General features: G+C 38.6%; 2 protein-coding genes across 6 annotated transcripts in view; both read left to right on the top strand.

Moving 5' to 3' along the window:
- LOC307037901 (general transcription factor II-I repeat domain-containing protein 2A-like) overlaps window positions 1–21,684 on the top strand; it is a 120,889-nt gene that overhangs the window by 34,165 nt on the left and 65,040 nt on the right. The window lies entirely within an intron of this gene.
- Window positions 9,031–16,811, top strand: LOC307037900 (uncharacterized protein). 3 transcript variants are annotated; one of them, XM_079679103.1, is made up of 15 exons: window positions 9,031–9,596; window positions 10,366–11,062; window positions 11,231–11,626; window positions 11,814–12,259; window positions 12,339–12,517; window positions 13,107–13,200; window positions 13,282–13,517; window positions 13,735–13,849; window positions 14,230–14,347; window positions 14,428–14,519; window positions 14,955–15,072; window positions 15,170–15,271; window positions 15,370–15,543; window positions 16,008–16,184; window positions 16,412–16,811. In XM_079679103.1, exons 3-15 carry the CDS (start codon window positions 11,359–11,361, stop codon window positions 16,732–16,734), a joined length of 2,442 nt encoding a protein of 813 aa, XP_079535229.1. In that variant the 5' UTR covers window positions 9,031–9,596; window positions 10,366–11,062; window positions 11,231–11,358; the 3' UTR covers window positions 16,735–16,811. The 3 variants fall into 3 exon arrangements, with proteins under 3 accessions (XP_079535229.1, XP_079535228.1, XP_079535230.1); XM_079679104.1 differs by having other exon boundaries at window positions 9,034–11,062; window positions 11,814–11,918; window positions 12,027–12,259; window positions 16,412–16,810; XM_079679102.1 differs by having other exon boundaries at window positions 9,031–11,626.

The following is a 21,684-nucleotide window of genomic DNA, read 5'->3' as shown; positions in this document are numbered from 1 at the left end:
CCTAATAATGACAGCTTAACCTTCTCTATATCGCCTCGTTCACACATTAAATCAACAATACAAATACGCGCTCGTGAATTGTTTTTACGGAAACAGAGGGGTTTTAGGTTGCCATAAGGCTGTTGACGGTCTTATTATAGGCTGACAATGTGCAAAACATGCAAACAAAGGCAACCCTAATCAACCTAAACTGTAAAAAAAAGATTGATTGAGTATGATGTCACCCACAGGTATCTGCTTGGTATCAGGGCAGAGGAGCCAGAGAAGCTGAGGGTTGTCCACAGAGCCACTGCTCAGCGCAATTTATTTGAAGAAGAAACACTTTTTTTTTCTGACTCTGACTCTGATTGTGGTGGAGGATGTCCGAGAACACTTGTCCCCTCTTAATTCTTACATGCAGGGGGTCCTAGCAGTGCCAGTGGTCCACCATGCAGCATTACGAGTATCATACAGTAATTAAATGTTTACAGCAATCAAACTGATCGCTTCAATATTTGCAAAAGTCAATGGTATCCCCCACACTGGGTTATCATTGGAAAATGGAAGTTTGATAAGTGAACAAAATGTATTTATTTAAGTTTTGGCCTGCAATATAATTAGGACTCAAAGGCTTTATTATATGTATAATGATGCTTATAACATGTATTTCTACAATCCTGCTTCAATTCACCACCTCACCATCTGCATAGACAATTTCACCTGTCATCATAATCTTCTGTCAATTAAAAAAAATATATAGATTACAACTTTTGCATGGGAAGTGGCATACACCTCTTTCAAGCCCTGTTTTGTGCATACATAACAGTTATAAATGAGACCCCAGCTCTTTAAAATTACTCTCTTTGTTGCTTTGAAATAAACAGGACAAATCAACACCACACATTGTATAACAGATAGTCAATATATGCATGAGTGACTCGTGCAGATGGTTATTAAATAAATGCAATCTCACCTGCAACCATCAGCTTGGAAATGGCCTCCACATTGTCAAGGCATGTCTTGGCTGATGGGCTAAGCTGGGCATGCATGGGCATCAAAACCTTCATTTTAGATGTCCGTGGCACCCTCTTGGTAGGGGGATACGCCAGCAGCAGCAGGGGCTTCAAGCCAAGGGCATGCAACTTCTCCAGCTGGGAAAATAATTGTTGAGAGGTAGAGAGATCAATTAGATAAATACACAAAACTGTTGTTTACATTTTAATCTATCCTAATATCCTGGCATCATAATAAAAACAATGATTTGTTCATAATGTTTTGTTGGATACATTTGGGATTTTTAACTTATGAGACACTTCCTAAACTTCCTACACATAGTTAATTCTGTTTGAAAATCCTTAATCATGAATTATATTCTCATTAATGATACAATTAATACTGTGGATGTGAAGCAATACCAGTTCATTGATAATCCTCTGTCAAAGTAATAAAACTACTTTTCACACTTTTGGTGAATGAGATAATTCTGTATACTACATACCAGAAGGGCGGCGTCATCAAGAACGTGGGACTTGATTCTGTTTTTAGTCATGGATGACAACCACTGCTTCTGCTGGCTTTGGGATTTGTCCATTTTCTTTTTGAGTCTCACATTGTTTGGCTTTGGATGTTCACATAGTGGGCAGATTTTATTTCCACAGTAAATATTTCCTCTACAGTTTGGGCAGGTCTTTTTTTGTGGCCCTCCAGCCATTTGTAGGAGTGAGAGAGTGATTAAAAGGGAAAGTGAGAGAGAGTGATAGAAAGAGAGAGGGTGAGAGAAAGAGTGGCTCTTAAAAGTGCCGTTGGTTTTATATGTTTGTGTGTGGATATTTGTGTGTTGGTGATAGTAAGCGTTGTAATGAAGCTGTAAAACAGGAAAAATAAATACGATTATTTAGAATAACACTAACATCTGTGCAATACTCTATGTAATAATAATTAATCTGTGCATTACTCTATATGAAATAATAATTAATCTGAGCATTACTCTGGCACACATTATGCGTTTATACTGTGCATATCAGTGTTTCCCCTACCATTGTCTTGGAGGGGCGCTGCGCCCCGACAACGGAACCCCGCGCTCCCCCTGAAATTCAAGGTGTTTAAAAACACTTTTTTATAAAAAAATTGTAATTTATATATATAGCACCAAATTGCAACTAATCTATATCTACTGTCACTTTTCCCATTGAAAATGATGTGTTCTTTTATTAAATAAATTGAATGCTTTCATTTTAAGTTGTGAGTTTAGTGTTTTTGACCCAAAGAAACACTGATGCATTAATCAATAACAATAATCCACTGCTCCTCTCTCCCCTCAGCCAGCACCCCCCCCCCCCCCCAAAGCAGTAAACCTAGAGGAAACACTGCATATTGTTATATTATGCACATATTTTTACATACTTGTTTTTCTTATATCTTCTACTATATATTTTAATTCTACAATGTAACAATCCCAATTTCCCCCAGAGATCAATTAAGTATTTCTGATTCAGAGTGGGACATTTGGGTGGTCCCCACTGGCCAGTCAAATCCTCTGGAAAAACTCCAGTTCCACATTTTTGTTCCACTCCATCGCCGATGCCCTTTAGCCACTATTAAAACTCTGTGTTGAACACTGTCTTTACAACACATGTGCAAATACGTGCATTTAAACATATCTTTCTAGCAGGCACCTCCACTATCCAACTGTGCCGGGGACAGCTAATGTCATGTAGCTGTATAAACTATAAATGCTATCCAGCTAAAAACTTTGACCGGAAGGCCGGAGGCCGCTAGTAGCTGGTAGCTGGACGTGGCCGCTACAGTAGGTTGCGCGTAGCCTATTTTAAAAGCTAAACACACTACAAAACTCAACCTAATATCCAGGAATTAAACGCTATAGAGACTGTGCTACAGTGGAATAAATAAAAGCAATATTATTTCGTGTTTTAAAGAAATAAACTCCCCTTGATTTTAGATATTTACTGTAGTCCGTTGTCAGATGAAATTAATGAAAGTGAGGTGATTGTGGGTAACGTAACGTGGCTACGTCCCGTTGCCGCAAAGCGCGACGTAACGTTTCCGTGGTAACGACGGAATCTTCTTCTGGTTTATTGTTGTTATAATACAAATTATTATTATTATTATTAAACAAAAAGCATTTAAAATACAGTCAGTAGCCATCGTCGTTCCGATGTGGGGGGAGTGGTTTTCACCATCATTATCATCATTATATATTTTTTAAATGACTAATATTGGCCTACAATACCCCTTTATTGATCAAGTAGGAATATAATTGTCTTTTAAATAATGTAAACTAAAGGGAACAATCTATTTGACACAGCTGAAGCTCTGGCCTTTCTTAAAAAATAACTAATTTAATAAAAATCCCAGTTGTATTACACACAATGCACTGTTTTTTGAGAACACTAATTTGGTAAATAATGCACCATAATACATTCTGACGAAAAACATTTTTTATTATGAATACAAATAAAATAAAACAAGCCTCCCGTGAGTTACTACAAGCTAAAAAGTAGATTTTAAAAACGTTTTATAGAATTAAAAAGCTCACTGCAGGACGTTGTAGAAATGCGTGTGTGCACCACGACAAAGGAGCCTCATTCACTTTACATTGGCGTTGTTTGCGTGGTACCGACAGGTAAATATAACAAATGTCGTGACTCCACCACGCAATGCGGTGTTAAGGAGTCGTGGTGGAGTCACGCATTCTGGTGAGATCAGGTTGGACCAAAAACCAAGGGCGGTAATTTTGAGGTTCCTTAACTACAGAGACAAGGAAAACGCTATGCGAGCAGCCCGGAGAAAGGGAACAGTGCGTTTTGAAAATCACAACGTGAGATTATATCCAGACCACTCAGCGGAGACTCACCGGCAACAGAAACTCTTCGAGGCAGTGAAAAGCAGCTACAATCAGGGGCGGACTTGGGGAAAAAAGTGGCCCGGGGATTAATTGACAGACAGGCCCACTTAATGCGCGGCATGTATCCCCTTACAAAAAAACACTATAGTATTACTATTAAGAATTACTATAGAAATACCACAAAAAACTGCTATTGTATTTCTATGATGTTTTGGGACACACTATAGAGTATTACTTTAGTAATACTATAGAGTTTTATGTAGTATCACTATAGTGCTTTCTATATTATTTCTATGGTGTTTTGGAACACACTATAGAGAATTACTATAGTAATACTATAGAGTTTTATGTAGTATCACTATAGTGCTTTCTATATTATTTCTATGGTGTTTTGGAACACACTATAGAGAATTACTATGGTAATACTATAGAGTTTTATTTAGTATCACTATAGTGCTTTCTATATTATTTCTATGGTGTTTTGGAACACACTATAGAGAATTACTATGGTAATACTATAGAGTTTTACGTAGTATCACTATAGTGCTTTCTATATTATTTCTATGGTGTTTTGGAACACACTATAGAGAATTACTTTAGTGTGTCCCAAAACACCATAGAAATAATATAGAAGGCTTATATAGAGTTGACTATGGTGATCTTATAGTATATCTATATTTAATTATTAACTAATTAGCTTTAATAATTATGTAATCATCCCTATAGTAAGTATGGTATCAATAAATACAAGTTAGCAAGCAGAGCAGTTTCAATTAGAAAGATAGGGGCTTTATTATCAAAAATGATCAAAAATAAAATAACTTAAATGTAAAAAATGTAAAATATATATGCATCTAAATGGACAGGAACAATTTCAGGCCCAGAAACAAAACTTTTTTCCAGGTGGCAGAACAACAAAAGGAAAACCAACTGGGAACTCTAAAGTAACAATAACCGCAACACTTTAGTCTCCATGGGAATCCCCAAGCAGCTCTGCTCCAGAAAAGGTTCCCTCTGTTGTTATGGCCCTTTAAGAAATAAGTAAAACATTATTTAATTGAATTAGGAATATAAAAGAATACAATTACAAAACACAAATTACACAACCGGGTCCGCTGTCATTGTCTCTCCCCTCGTACACACAAAGACAACTCTCTCGTACACACAGATAACATGTAACAAGCAGCTCAAGTGGAGCTATTTCTGACTGTATCAGTTTATGACAGACATATCGTTTTTTACAGTCCTGTGACAGCCACAGATACCGGATTATCATTCTTTTTTTTTTGTCAGAGCATTTGATTTATTGATTGCTGTTGAGATGTAATGAGAATTTAAACTACCGTAATATAACACAAAATGTTTCTAAAATCTGTAACAACCCTGCCTTTATAAACTGGTATGTGACAAAGCAACAGCAATCAAGGCATTTAAAATGTATTGTAGTGAGGACATGTAGAAATGTGTGCATGACATGCGTTGTGGGTATTTCAGTATTTACCGATGTTTGCTTTCATTATTTAGTTTTGTTCTCATAACATTTGTCACGTCCTTAAAGGTGAAGTCAGGATGCTTCTCCTGCACATATTCTGTGGGGAACAGAATATAAAACGTTTTAGAATTTTGCAAACACCTCTATAATACAGGCATATTCAGCTACTGGGGGACAAGGAAAAGGTTTACTCACTGGCAATCGCCGCAACAATGTTGGGGTCCAGCTGCTTTTTAGCATCCAAACTCCTCCACGCATTGGTCTGCTTCCCCGAGACACAAGAGGATGCCATCAGTTGTCGTGTGAAGAACACCGACATTAGTTCTGTGATCTTTTTTTTTGGGTCCTTGCTCAGCCGGGCAAGGACATTTCTTTTAATATTGACCCCTTCAGCCAACTCAGCCTAGTAGAAATCAGACACATTGGTAGGGGTGTGAGTGACCATACTCTCAGCTTACAATTTGATATGACCGTATCACAAACTTGAATGGAGAAAATCTATGAATCTATTTCATTTTATATACATTATATTTTATACTTTCAGTCAATAATGGGTTTGACTTTTGAGCACTATTTAGGCTAGCATGAAAAGCATATAAATGTATTAATGATTGAATTATGCATGCAACATTTCACCCAACATGGCTGGCAAGGAAATTAATGTAAGTGGGTTTATTGAACATGATCATACCATGCCACCAGCTCCCTGGTGCTCAGTTTTTAGTACTTCACTGGAGGTTCCAGCTTTCTCTTGGTGAAGAAGATATCATAGAAATGTCATAGTTATTTCATTTAATTAAGTCAATTAGAAATGCTCCAATGTCATTAATATTGTCAGTTTTAAAAGATCTGCAAAGCATACCCATTGCATTGTCCTGGCTCCCGTCCTGAATGTGACAGGGTTGGTGTGCGTTCAACTCCCTCACCTGATCCAAAAGACTTGGCAGCTCTGAGAATACATTTCAGAAAACAAAATTGTTTCAGTATCACTCAGCTGCATCCTTCAAAACACCAACCAGTGACATAGGCATATTGGTTCATGGTAAACGGATTTATATAGCGCCTTTCTAGTCATCCAACCACTCAAGGTGCTTTACACTACATGCCAACATTCATCCATTCACACACACAATCATACATTGAAGGCATTGGCTGCCATGCAAGGTGCCACCTGCTCATCATGATCTAAATTCTCAGTCACACACCAGTGGCAAAGCTTTCGAGGGCAATTTGGGGTTGAGTGTCTTGCCCAAGAAACTTCGACATTCAGGTTCATATTCAGGTGTATTCCGACAAAAAGGGGGGAACTGACCTCGAAAAAGGGAGAGGGACTTTCTCAACATTGAGTTCTCCCTTTTTAACTCCTTGTTCTTGAAGTTGGCGATGTCCAGTTGACTCTGCAACTCAGATTTTGTGAGAGTCTGGTCCAGCTCGCTCTCAGAGTCAGTAAAAGGCATGGCCTGAAAAGACAAACATTCACAAGAAAAACCAGACACAATGTTTATGCTTGAAATGCTATCAGGCTCATTATTATTATTATTAATTCTACAAAATGTTCTGGCTATCTTAAAGGTGGGGTAGGTAAGTTTGAGAGGCAGATTTGTTCCGGCTGTGTATTTTCAAATTATAGCGTACTCGAGCTGGTTTCTCCAAAATTACCTACCCAACCTTTAAGTCTAAGGTACATCTAAAAACGACACAGTGTACAGACAAAATGAAAATAAATCTAACCCTAACACCAAAACCTCAAAGACAACCTAACATTATCACTAATTTCCTCAAGATATCAACTAGGCATTCAGAGAAGTTATTATAATTATTTTACTACTTTGCTCCCCATTTATTTTTTTTAGTAACTGAAATTATGGTTAGCTAAATATATTAAAATGCAGTTTGCACATTTCGGGGGGGAATGTAATTAAATTGAATATTCTATGGATCTTGAATACAAAGTACTGTATGTTAACCCAGAAGTGCACAGAAGTAATCAGAACACATTACAGAGTTTAATTATTTGTTTCACTTCTTACAATTAAAAATAATAAAACATTTTACGTAAACCTTCTCAGGCCGCTCAATATTTTTGGGCTATCCATCTAAGATAAAGACTAAGGTAGTCAAGTACAATTAAACAAGTATTAGTTTGGCTTACTTTCTCCGATAGGTTCCTGAGGAGGTTTTGTTGCTGCTTCTATTCCGAATAGTTTTTCTTCTGCTTTCTTTTCTTTGTTATGTCCTCCTTGATGAAAAAAAAAAGATTGTCATTGAATGTAGTCAATTATAATCTCTTGTAGAAATGTATGTTTTAACAATATAAGATTCTTTCTCCTTTGGTGCGATACTAAGTTCAAAATCAATTACCCCATGGCCTGGGGGAATACACAATTATAAATGGCTACAGAGGTGTTGATTAATGTGAGATATACGTACGGCTAGTAGCCTTATTACAGTTCAAAATGAATGCGCTTATCAATATTTGACCCTACAATGCTGACAGCTAATAACCTTGGTTAATAATATAATAAGATAAGCTGCTCTTGTTTTGAGTATAGCACAGTTACTTTCAAATCACAAAGGTCCAAGAAATAAACGGTCGTGGGGTCTTAGTTAAGGTGTAGGGGGATAGCCTTCACAGAGAAAACTAAAATTATACCATTACACTTTCTTCTTCCTCAACAGCCTCGTAGTTGGGATTTCTACGTTTCTCCCTCTTTCCCCTTCCTTTCTGTTTCTCCAAGGAGGATCGCGTTGCTCCATTGGCCAGCTCGACCATCTTCATTCGATCCACTGCAATGGGGTGGGGGGTATATAAATAAATAAAAAGACAATTTGAGAAATTATATTTGTCATTATCAGAACTTGCTATGTATCAGCTGCTTGTGTGACAGTCATACAGTGAATATATTCTTCACAGCGGGTAGTTAACGGGAGAATAAACTCAGACTCGGTAAATGCCGCTGAAAACACATGAATAAACAATGAACCACGGCACTCGGGAGAAAAGTATAAGGTTGGAGAAGTAGTTATTTAATGTAATCTGGCTTCGTATGATTAAAAGTAACACGATCATTGACCCGACGTAGTCCCCGTTGTTGTTATGAGCGGCGTTGGGGAGAACATTAGCGACGTAAACTGTGACGTCATGACGCAGCAGCGGCAGCACCAGTTGCCAGTTGGGCTGTGGACAAAATGGGAGCCTAAAATAAAACCGGTTCCGAACCAGAAGAGTACAGAGCTAGAACAGGAGCTGCGTTGGTGAGAAAGGGGCATAGGAACCCCTCTCTCTCTCTCTCACCCTCAGAAAAAATACAAACGTTTTAACTTGCTGTATGACTAGTTCTGCGCAACTTATATTTGGAATATATATGCTTATTACATGGCTTAGTTGAATACTCGATTCTGATTGGTCAATTCAGAACACGTGACACGTTGTTAAAGACGCGTTGTTAAAGACGCGTTGTTAAAGACGCTCAGAAATAATTTGGTTATGGCTCTGGGTTATTTAACTGTTTTTCAAATGTAACAGTTTGAAAAGCAGTTACATTTCAAACGGTATAAACTGTATGTTTGTCTACATTACTTTTAATATATTTGGAGAGCACAGTTAAATTATGAATATTGAATAACCAAAAGATAGCAACTGTTAAAGTTCACCTGTCAATGGCTTAATTTGGCTGCTGCTTTTGGAAGTGAAAAATCCCTGGTTAAACTACTAATTAATTATTTAGCTAACATTATTTAGCTAATAATAAGAAGAATAACTGATAACTGAATAACTGAAAGGACTAGCCAGCTAGCATCTGTGTAACGTAAAAACAATAGATAATATATAGCAAATGTTTGCTGAACTTAGTTAGCTTACCATTGGCAGCTAAGGTTGTGGCTGGACATCTGATGATCTTGCCACTCTTCCTCTTTCACCAATTCACCACATACTCAACTTCTTCCATGTCGTCTTCAAAACTGTCCTCAAAATGTTCAATCCAATTTGTCAGCCTGTCCTCCTACAAAAAACGACCAAATAGGTCGATTGTTTAAGCAGTGTTGATCACGATATTACGACCCATAGCCACGTAGCTTTCCCATTATTCATTTCTAGCAGCAGTTTATTACAACCTTTTGTCACGTTTTGTCACGATCGTAATCCCGTGAACTTTAACCTTGCGCATCAATAAAAGTGCGACGAGCCAAGAAGATGAAGATGAAGAAGAAGATGAAGAAGAAGAAGAATTGTTAAAGAGCGTCAGAGCTTTACAAGTGGTAAATCTGATTTCTGTATTTCATTTGATTTGTTTACGCTTTTAATTAATCCTGTCGTTTTTCTACTAATCATGTTTAACCACGATATTTCAGTTTTACGTTTTAGGGCTGGCCCGTGGCATAGGCAGTATAGGCGAATGCATGTTGTTAGCAATAGCATGGCTGTAAAGGTTAGCGCTTAGCTTATATGCGCTAACGGATATGTATTGCAATATAAGAAGGTTCGTCTACAACAAGTTGGAGGGAGAGTTTTCTCCTTCGCACAAAAGGAGCTAAAATCTTGCCTAAAAACAAAACCCTTGGTAGCACGTGACATAACACATAACAATGGCAAAAGTATGTATATTCAGCTAACCAGACCAGGACATGATATGAACGTAAACAATGCGAAAGGAAATGGCACTTTAATAATAATAATAATAATAGTTGACATTTACATGGCGCTTTTTATAATACACACACTTTTTCTTTCTTCGAAATGTCACCTAACATGTTGCATTCATGATAGTTAGGGTAAGTTCAACACTTGAATATCATCAGGTCATAGTTGTTTTACTACTTTAAACATTCGCTAATTCAACTTAAGTTTTGTGAAAGCATCACATCTAGTTAAAAAGAGAAATATATTTCCCTGTAATTACTGATTTACCTGGGACTTGATTGATTTTGGTGCCTGTAGTTTTATTTTGGCAAATGCTTATTTATGAAGCAACAATTAAATTACATGGTAGCACAGCTAATCTGAGTTCATCTGTTTGGTTTTTTTCAGGTCATCTATCAATTCAATTATATGAAGTAGCCTATTATCATAAAAAAATCAACGGTTCTTTTCAGAGCCATATTCCTCTTCCTACTCTCTTTCACCCCTCTCGTTTTCTTGTCTTTTGTTTTGTTTTTCTCCCTCCCTGTATGTCAGTTCATCCTTTGTTTGTTGTTGCCCTTTTTATCCTCACTTAAAAATGGCATCCAAGCAACTGAATGAAAGGCTAGAGATAGGGAATGCCCTCGCAGATGAGTTGGCAAATAAGGCAAGTACAACATTATCCAAAAATGTATTATAACATTTACTCAAATGATAACAGACACACACATTACAAAGATGTGTGTGCAACAATTAAGGGAAATATATAATCTATTTTATATATTTATATATTAAGATACCAAAGAAACCAAAGAAACCGAAGATACAGAAGATACCAAAGAAAATAACACAAGGATCAAATGTTTCCTGGAGGAAGAGGGACCTGGATGGGAACATTATAGCCCAACATTGGAATAAGAATCGATCTGGTCTGTAAAATATAATCTAGTTCTAGTGTTTCATTAAGTTTTAATGTCGTTGGTCGGTCCTCAATAATGTTTCCCATATCATCGTACTTTGTTTTATGCAGTTAAACCTTCCAGCTCTCAGAAGTCCCCAGAGGTCGAGGAGACACATGAGATTCCTCTACAGGTCCCAAGTCTTGGTATGCACAATGAATTCTTAAATTATCCTTCAACTTGAAATGTAGGTAATTGTTTGTAGTATGTAATAGCTTTGTTCATGATACATTGTAAAGTGAAAAGCCATGTATGGAATATCTTTTTTTAATTAAACTAAATTCCATGATTTGTTTTATATTTTGTTATTTTAGATCAACATCTTCAGACACTGAGAAACCTGTTGGGTTCTCTCACTGTCCCTGCATCATCAGAAGAAACACCCACTGCATCAACATGGACCCAAAGACAGTTGAAACGTGAACAAAAATTCAGAGCTGCAATGCCAGAGCTCCTTAATTTGAAATTGGCTGCAGAGATTGTCGCTACACGTTCCTGTCTCCAATGCAAAACTGCTGATGCTGTGGTCCGGTGCTTGGACTGTGTTCCACCAGGAACTCCCTTTCTTTGTCCGGCATGTGACCCTATTATCCATGGTAAACATGTCTTCCATGACAGGGAAGCCATGTTTGATGGGTTTTACAGACCTATTCCTCCCACATCCTTAGTGGTTGTGGATGAAAGTGGCCAATATGGACTCTGTGAACAAGGTGGGTTCAAATAATGTATTACATATTCCCTTACCATGGTTTCCTAATGTGCACTACATATACAGCGGCATCATTTTCACCATGTCGGAAGTTTGCTTTAACAGTTAAAATGTCTCAATTTGTATTGACTACATTTCCTAACATGTCCTAACATGCATATGAATCTCTGAAATTGTCTTTGCTGCAGTGTGTCTGCTTCCAATTCCTCCGCCATCCCAAATCTGCTTCTGTGGTCCAAGCCAAGATTTCACCATCATCCCAGGAAAGCAGACCGTGTTGGTGACTATCAATGGTTTGTTGCCACCAGAAGACGATCAAGCAGAAATACAGGATTACTATTATACTTTTGTCCTACATTGCATAGATAGCTGTCAAATTGCACATTTATATTTTTTCTCAGGTCCGTACAACGTTCGTCTGCCTTCTGTGTGCTGTCCAATTTGTTCCGCCAAATGGTCCCCGAGCATAGGTGACTTGCTGGGATACAAATACTGGCCAGCAACCGACAGCTGCAAAATTATTTTTAAGTTTGATGTGTTCACATCATTCGAGCAAATGAAATTGGCCAGCCCAGCATTATCCCAGCAAGTATTTATAAAAATGCTTGAACATCGATCGTTTTCCACAGGAAGGGTAAGAATAAAATGTGGTTTTCAAGATTTTTGAATACCAAACTTTTAATTAACCAAATGAATACCATTCTTGTTTCCAGACAGGCAGAATCTGTAGCGATACCTTCCACAGAGTCTTTCGGGAGTTTGCCTTCTGTAATTACAGACAAGAAGATCTATGCCTGGTGGAGCCCTTTAAATGCCCAGCATGCACACCTGACATGCTGGCTATTGCTGTAGATGGCAATAGAAAGCATTATCGCTTCAAGAAGTCCAGAGGGTCAGTGAAATCATATTCTCATTTTATTTGTTGTTTTATTGACTAAGCTGAATGTCTTTGCTGAAATGTCTAACTTTCCCCAACTCTGCAATTTCTTTTTCCAAAGTTTGTAGACCATCAGAAAACAATAGTTGGTTTGAAATTACACATAATTATATAAATCCAATTCATAAACATTATTATATATGACGCCTGTAAAGTTAACTCAACTTTAAAATGTTAAATGGTTGACGTTAGTTGGATATGTTGGAGCTAAGAACCAGTTTTGGATATAATCGCTTCATGAAAAATGTATTAAATTGCCCAGGAACCTTTTTCTATGCCTTCCTCTGCCCTATTCCATGCCCATCAATATAAAGGATGTACTTTTATTTTTACCTTTTTACAAGAAGTCAGTAAACTTTTCACTAATGTTAAATAATGGTGGCAAAAGACTTTACACAGAATTACAGATCAAATTCACAAAGACCTTTTCCACATTTATGAAAATGTTATGGCAAAAGCAAATTGGCCACATTAAATAGAGGACACAATCAAACTTATGTATGTATGATAATGTTGCTTACAATGTCTTTCTCGAATTTCGCAGGACAGATGAACCGTCTCTATTTGATGGACTGTTCATTGCCCAGGACAGTAAAGTGTCTGCCTTTGTCGACAAAATCAGGAGCCAGATGACGATTGTAAGAATCTATTCAATCACCTAACCCTTTATTTATTTTTCTTAGCACAGGGTTAAATGTAACAGATTGTGTCTATTTCAGAAAAGTGGTCGTGATGTTTGTGGACCGGCAACATTCACAGCTTGCAGAGAAACCTCACACAAGTCCAGGGCCAAGGTGGATGAGGAAGGACTGCAAATAGCTGTGTGCAGACATGGCATCTTACTACAAGGCCTAAATCACTACCGTGGTGAAATATATGCCTACCCAATGTTCCTGCAGAAGGAGCTGGCTGAAGTTGCGAATGCAACATTCTTTTGTATGGATGTTGCCTGCAGGTAGTTATAACTATTGCAAAATTGGAAGTGTTTGTGGGAAACGTGTTATCTATTTAATTCTTGCACATCCAGTAGATGTAAAGCAAAAAAAGCATTCATTTGGATAAATGCTGATGTTGGTTACAAGGATTGTACTGGTAATTTTAAGGACCTGGTTTATCTTTTTACTATTATGCCATCATGCAACTGGAAAAGCTAATTGATTTTGTCATTACAGGTACTGGCCTTATTTGGAGAAGATGGCAGCAAAGTTGCCTGAGCTCCAACCACTTACAGAGATGAAACCTTTTCTCTCTGTAATGCACGCCAAGGCCCACACAGGCAAATGCGAGGTACAGTATGCAAGTTAAACATTTGTTTCACTAGATTCAAATGTTTTAGAAATTGTAGTGCACATAAGAATATCATGTAGTATATTCTATTCAAGCCTGTGGAATAATTGTAATAGTTACAAAACAGACTGTCACAAGGATAGGCTTCCAAAACCCATTATGTTTATTTTAGTAAATATATCCGCACTGTAGAAATAATGAATGAATAGAGCTTCAAATAACTGCAGTTGTGACATTGTAGTTCAAAGCATAATTCAATATCAGAACATTTTAACTTTCTGAAATTGCTCCTGACACTGATGATAACTAAAGATGTACAGTACAAGAAATTATAATATTGAACTAAATAGCTAGATCTCATTGTTTATGATTCTGAGCAGGTGAAGTGGGGTGACAGAAGCCAGGAAGGTGCTGGAAATACTGTCGGCGAGGAAGTGGAACAGGTTAACAGCTTCCTCTCAAGGGCAGCTCTGACAACAAAATACATGACCAAATCAGGTTGGTAGAGGAAAACAAATAGTTTTAAGTAGTGCCACATTGTAAAGCTCATATGAATTTTCATGTTTTTGTGTTTACAGCTAGAGCAGATATGATAACCGTGCTGGCTATGGGATGGAACCACAGGAAGGTGGAGAATCTCCACAAGACACTCTCAAAGAGATTTGTCAAAGTAAGACGTCCATGCTGCATTTCAAAATGTATATTAAGACTATCCGAGTTTGTTGTTGTAGTAATTTAACACCATCCTTAGCTACATGTTGTTGAATTGAATGTATTCTGCAATCATTTCATTATGATGGCGCTGCCATGGCACACTGTTCTGCCAAGAGAGTCTCTGTTCTGTTTGTTTTTAATAAAGCACTATAGGTTGATTCATCTGAATTTCTGGATAATAATAATAATAATAATAATAATAATGTTAATCCTGCTTGATCTTGAAAAAAAAGGGACACTAAGGTGATACTTGCCAACCTTGAAGAGAAGGTGTTTAGCATTTCATGTTGTTGTCTGGTCAGTTAATGTGCATAAAGGAATTCAGTAAAAAACAACCTTCTCAACCAACTGGAACGCATATTCACTTTTTCCTTTTAAACATTCTAACCAGACTACACAGAGAGCACAAACTGAAGTGGACAATCTTGAGAGTCTCAAGCAAGAGCTGAACATCTCCCTGGAGGACACGGAGCAGTGGGTGTTGGAGGTCAAGCAATGGGCAGCCACTGGTATGTTATATGATCACTGTGGTATAGATTTGGTTCCATATTTCCAAACATTTGGCTTCATGTTTTATGATTACACCTTGTTGTTTCTGTTTTCAAGAGAAACATGGAGCCCAGAGTAGCCAAGAGGAGCTCCAGAGAGAAATAGATGAAATGATTTATTCCCTCCGAAGAAAGAAACACGACCTCTATCGACAAAATGGTATTTATTATTACGTTATCTAGAAACAATATTTGTTTCTTGTTGTTGTTGTTTGTATTATTAATATTAGTTTATTTGTATTTTGTTTTACTTTACAGACAGCAACCAAACAAGGCAACGCAAACGGAGAAGACTGACAGAGCTCAAGAAGAAACTCAGAGAGAGGATACTGCTGTACAACACCATTGATGCCTGTTCAGAGAAAATTGACACAGAAGCAGCATGCGGTCTGTCTGAGGATGTCATTCTGCCCTGGGAGGCGCAAGGAGATGGTAAGAAACAACTTGTTTTTGTTTGCCCTAGATATTCCATAAATTCAGTTGAAGTACTAGAATACAATCACCAATGTAACACAGAGCTATGAACATAGGTGTCACAAATCATCATGATCACAACAAATCATTTTAAAATCATTATATTGAAAGGTCTGTATGATGTTGCCCTATCAAGTCTTAATAGTCTAGTCTCACTGGGACAGGCATATCTATGGAAACAGTAAAACCCTTCCTGACCACCCTGAACTGCATACTAATGTTGAATCTCAAAACATACTGAATGTAATTCTGCCAACATAGACAGAATTGAAAAAATTCAGCAAGCGGCGAGGTTGAATTTTTTTTACCAGATTTTAAGGTTTTGGTCAATTTAATTTAAAAAGATTGAATACAAACTGATATTATTTGTTTTATTAGCCTTACCATTGTGGTTGTTATATTCTGTGTTTTTTCCATTATAGTGGTGAACCTGCGCACAAAGAGGCGACTTTTTGACCAGGTTATGCTGGTCAGGCGTATGGAAGAGGAGAAAGTCATCATTGTGAAGGAGATGACCCAGCATTGTCAAAATCTGAGGCAGGCACTGGACAAACTGGACCGCCTCCTTCATCAGACAAAAGACGACATCAGGAACCAAAGTATGTTCCACAAATACCGATTTATAACATTTGCCACTGCCCCCCTCCCAGTGTCAAATGTCTATCACTGAATAGTATCTGTAATGATTGCATTTTTTCTGAATCACAAATCTTTTTAGCTAATATACAGCCTCGGAGTTAAACATTCAAATTGCTTATATGGAACCAACATCAATGCTAATTAAAAGTTGCCTTACATAGACTGTCATTTTGTCTTTTTATTTTAGTTTCTCCAAGCGATATAACAGAAGAGGGATACAGGGGACTGCACTGCTGTATTTTACACCATCAATATCTTCTGGAGCAGAAACTGAGCAGAGTCACCAGCACCTACAGCTGTATTGGCTTGGACTCGTCTTTTCTCATGATGGAGGAAGACATTGAAGACGGTAATGAGGACGACGAACAGGACGGTGATGAGGACGGTGATGAGGACAACGAACAAGACGGTGATGAGTACGGTGATGAGGACAACGAACAAGACGGTGATGAGGACGGTGATGAGGACAACGAACAAGACGGTGATGAGGACGGTGATGAGGAAAACTAACAGGACGGTGATGAGGACAACAAACAGGACAACGAAGAGGACTTAACAAGTCTATTGTGTTGTATGCATATCAACGTATTAAAACGAGTATTACGATTGAATGGCTTGTTTATTAACTTTTTTTTTATATGATCCTGCTTTGCATTTACTATGTCTGGTATTCAACTAAATGCCATTAGCAGTTATCAGTCACCTTCAGATCCGAGTTACCTCGAGGGCCAGAGGTTCCCCACCCCTGGTATAAGGTTTTGGTGATCACCCTTATTATCATCATGTCATTTAATCATGATCTGTTTAATTAGCCAATGCTTACATCCAAAGAATGTGTCTAGACTTTACTCCTACAGACACACACTAACAATACAAATTGAGCTAAGTAATACACTCACGAGCCACTTAATTAGGTACACCTTGCTAGGATGGGTTGGACCCCCATCTGCTTTCAGAACTGCGTTAAGTCTTCATGGCATAGATTAAACAAGGTACTGGAAGCATTCCTCAGAGATTTTGCTCAATATTGACCTGATCGCATCACGCAGTTGCTGCAGATTTGTCGGCTGCACATCCATGACGCAAATCTCTGGTTCACCACATCCCAATGGTGCACTGTAGGATTTGGATCTGATGACTGTGGACTGTGACATTTGAGTAAAATTCATTGTCATGTTCAAGAAACCAGTTGGAGAATATTTGAGCTTTGTGACACGGTGAGTTATCCTGCTGGAAGTAGCCATCAGAAGATTGGTACACTGTTGTCATAAAGGCATGGAGATGGTCAGCACAACCCGGTATCACGGCAAGACGTGAACATGTGACGATTTACCATGATGGGAGACGTGAAGCTGTCACGATTTCGTCCCTTCAAACGTGACAATTACACAGTATTGTTAACGTGGCCCAACCAGTGGAGATATACCCGGAAATGCCAAGCAAATGCTACCCCGACGGTCGGTTGTTATTATTATCAATATTAATATAATAATGATTTCATTTGTAATAGTCACACTCAATTTCGCCAATTTTCTGTTGCCCCAGCTGGTCGGCACCTCTTTTAGCAGATACAAAGGCTACATTCATTTATTAAATCGATGTGTGTGGATGTGGAATTAACGGACGTGACGTTGCACGATTGCGTTACCAGGCAACAGCTTCGGTTCATGTTAATTTATAAACTCTTCAACTCGAACCGTAGTTATATTTTAAAACAGAAAGCCTCACGAAATATTTTAATGTACATTTTAATTTAAATGTGAAGGAATGTGTGTATAACAAAATACATCCGTCAAAAACAATACCGGAAACAGACGTAGGCAAGATCCTCGGTTATGGCTAGAAAGGATCCTTCTATTGTAAATATGACGTCACGTTCTCATTGTAACTCTCGTTGTAATCGGAGCGGCTCGGAAACACATCTACAGCAGTAACATGATGCAACATACACATTAATGCAGCAGCAATATTAATAGAGAAACATCAGACATAATAGTAAAACACTGCAAGGGAACATTTTATTGCACCAGGAGCTATCTTGGGACTTTTACTGCGACAACGTTGACTTGCCTGTGAATAAAAAATAAACCATAGTGTTGGTGATCTACAGTGTTGTCATTCTTCTTTGAACACCAGCAAGACCGCTTTTCAACAATCACACTCCCTGTCATTGACATAATTAATAGATAGTTTAGCTTCTCACCATCATTTGCTGTGGCCAACTGATGTTAACGATCCTAACTGAAAGGCTGCCTGCCAAACGTAAACATTCAGCCACGTGACATTCAGCCGAACTCTCGCGAGAGTTTTACACAAGACGGATCCTTTCTAGCCATAACCAAGATCCTCAGCTCGGTGATTCATGGTTTAGCCGCAATGCACGTTGGGAAATGGTGTTTATGCGATGTGAAATCCGAAAACATTTAAAAAAAAAAAAATAATACTTTATTCCGAGTTTGCTTGCTTTTCTCTTTGGAGCTAATCACATAACGGCATTGTAATACATGGTTCGGCTGCATTACATATTACATATCTGCCGTAGTTATCTATTTATAGAGCCCTGATGAGAAGACTTCTATACAAACAGGAAGAACTGCCGCCAAAACTGAAAACGTGACGTGGATCACAAATATATCAGCCATTTAACAACATCTTAGATTTATTTTCACACAATATGTCTCCTTGCAATATCAACAGTAATTCGGCTGACTTTTATATTTGATCCAATTGGTAGATAGGCAGTATTTACACCATAACGGTGCACAGCTGATAGACGGGCACCTAGTGGTTAAAGCGCGTTATTGAATTGTATTATTATTATTAACTAACAGAATAAGAGACCTGACAGGTGATGGTCAGACGTTGACCTGGCTGCACAGTCACAGAGGCTGGCTGTGTCAACTGTTCACACTTCACACCTGTACAAATACAAAAAAAAGTTATATGACAGATTATCCTGTTAAACAGCAGTATAATAAGTGTTGACTCACTTCCAGCTGCCGGCAGCAGCAGCAGCAGCAGCAGCAGCAGCAGCAGCAGCAGAGAGAACATGATGATGATGACTCTCATTTCATTTAATTTCAAACCTTTATTTATACAGGTGTATCCCATTGAGATCATTGATCTCTTTTTCAAGGGAGACCTGCTCAAGTAGGTTCCACATGAAACATAAAAACATAAACAGAACAACAAAAGGACATCATACAGCATCATTTACATAACTATCCACATAAACAGGTACCAATAGCTTCCGATTGAGTAGCATCCAACCGAGCTTTAAAAACATTTAGTGGCACCAGCTTGCTCAGTTTCCATTTAATTTGCAGACTATTCCAAGACAGAGGAGCTGCGCATCTAAAAGCTGTCTTCCCTAAGACAGTCCTAGCAGTTGGCACATTTAATAAAACCACAGCATTCGATCTCAGGCAGTAGCCACTTACAATTTTCCGTGAGATCAGGGAGCAGATATAAGATGAAAGTTTCCCTAACATGGCTTTGTATATAAAAATGTACCAGTGACTGAGCCTCCGTACAGTTAGTGAAAGCAAACCAGCCCTTGCATACAGGGTACAGTGATGGGTTAATGCTTTACAGTTTGTCACAAATCTCAGTGCACTGTGATACGCAGCATCTAACTTGACCAGGCAATTGGCAGGTGCATTCATATAGATCAAATCACCATAGTCCAGCACAGGTCAAAAGGTCACAGTGACTAGCCTTTTCCTGGCCTCAAGCAGAGAAACAGGACTTGTTCCTGTAGAAGAAACCTAGCCTAACCCTCAGCTTTTTAAGCAGGTTATTGACATGAAGTTTAGAAATGTGAGACAATCATCAAGCCAGATACCAAGGACTCTGAGAAGACGTGAGCTCCTGATCCCCTTTAATCTCCACTGACAGTCTCTTGTGAAGGCCTTATAACTGTATCACAATGGATATTACTGAGTTTGCATAGAACCAAACGTGTTCACGTGTGAATGTGAACATTAATAGAATATCACCTCCCATCTTCAGAGCAATCTGACAATTATAACATTAGCGTTAAGAAAGCTAAATTAAGTATCTGCCACAACATAAGTAACTGGATCAAAGTAACAGTACAGTCCGCGGCATCACATCATAATGTATCATATATTTCCTTATCTGAGTCAGCTGAGCCGTATCTGGCCGTGCAACACTTACAGTGTCACATACTGTATGCAGAAGTATTATTTTAAGCAACACATTACGAAACACTCGAGTCAAATGTAATTAAAGTCAGATTGTGTCTTAGCACAATGGCATATCATAAACCTGTTAATGTACGCATTCAAACACTTTTTCTTTTACCAGCTGTGTTCACCTTGCAGGTGCAGCTATGTGGCTTTTATCCTGGATAAAGTGTTTGAGTCATGGATGTTTAAAGTCTTCATATTTGTCTAATTATATAGTTGACTTTTCATTCAGGAAGTATACGCGCTGCGCTGTCAGTACGCTTCTCCATGTTTGTGATTGGTCGAATGCTCCAAATACTACCCCTTTTATGTGAACGCGCACCTAACTAGATAGGACACGGCTGGCTTGAGCGATCCACTTGATAACCCGTGTTGTAGTGCCGTTTAGCGAGAGGGCGTATGTTTTGGATTAGGCCAACCGGCTAACTCAAACATATCCAGGTTAGGTTGAACCAGTTTCGTGGTATACCCCCCAGGTCTTGTCCTGACTGAGCACAGGCACCTGTAGCCTTGGCTACTGTGCTCTCAGTGTTTTGTCTCCCTGTTCCTGCCTATTGGCGTCAGCTGATAGAGGTGTTGGTTTTATCTTGTTATGCACAATGTTGATTCTTCTCTCAGAACTAGCTAAATATGGATCTGGGGTAGAGATCTTCAGAATTGGTTTGGCATCTTTTGTGTGAATTCGTGGCACACAACATGTCTTGTGAATAAACCATCAGTTTGCCATCAAAGTTCCTGCTCTCCTCGTGTCTCTCTGACTCCTGTTTCCATTGCTTCAGAAGTTTCCATCGCATATGAAAGATTTTTACATGTTTGTAAATTATTTTGGTTTCAGTGTGTGTGTTTCACATGGGTGAACAGTATATTTATATGTTATGGAATGAAATACAATGTCGGATTAGGGGAAAGTTAGGGGAGTGCATGTTAATGTGTCTGGAGGTGGCGTGTTCCAAAAGTGTTTGGGTTTGTCTGCCTTGTGTGGGCTGCGTTCCATTTCAAATTGCCGCCTGTACAATGTATGCACCAGTCTGTGATATGCCGATGTGCAGGCCCGCCCCTCCATACACGCCGATCACACAGACTGCGTCTGCCTCTCACCCTCATCTTGTGGAGGGAGCCTCATCTGATGCGCAAATGCGGCGCAATTGAGCGCGCCACAGTTTCTGCTGCGAGGCTCCACTAGCTGTAATCGGCTTGGTGTGTCCAGGGTTTACACACCACCCCCCCCGTCGACGCTCGCGAGGGCCTC

The sequence above is a fragment of the Notothenia rossii genome, assembly GCF_949606895.1.
Source record: "Notothenia rossii genome assembly, chromosome: 4".
Lineage (NCBI taxonomy): Eukaryota > Metazoa > Chordata > Actinopteri > Perciformes > Nototheniidae > Notothenia > Notothenia rossii.
The sequence above is the reverse complement of the archived record's forward strand: the minus strand, read 5'-3'. Positions and strand labels throughout refer to the sequence as shown.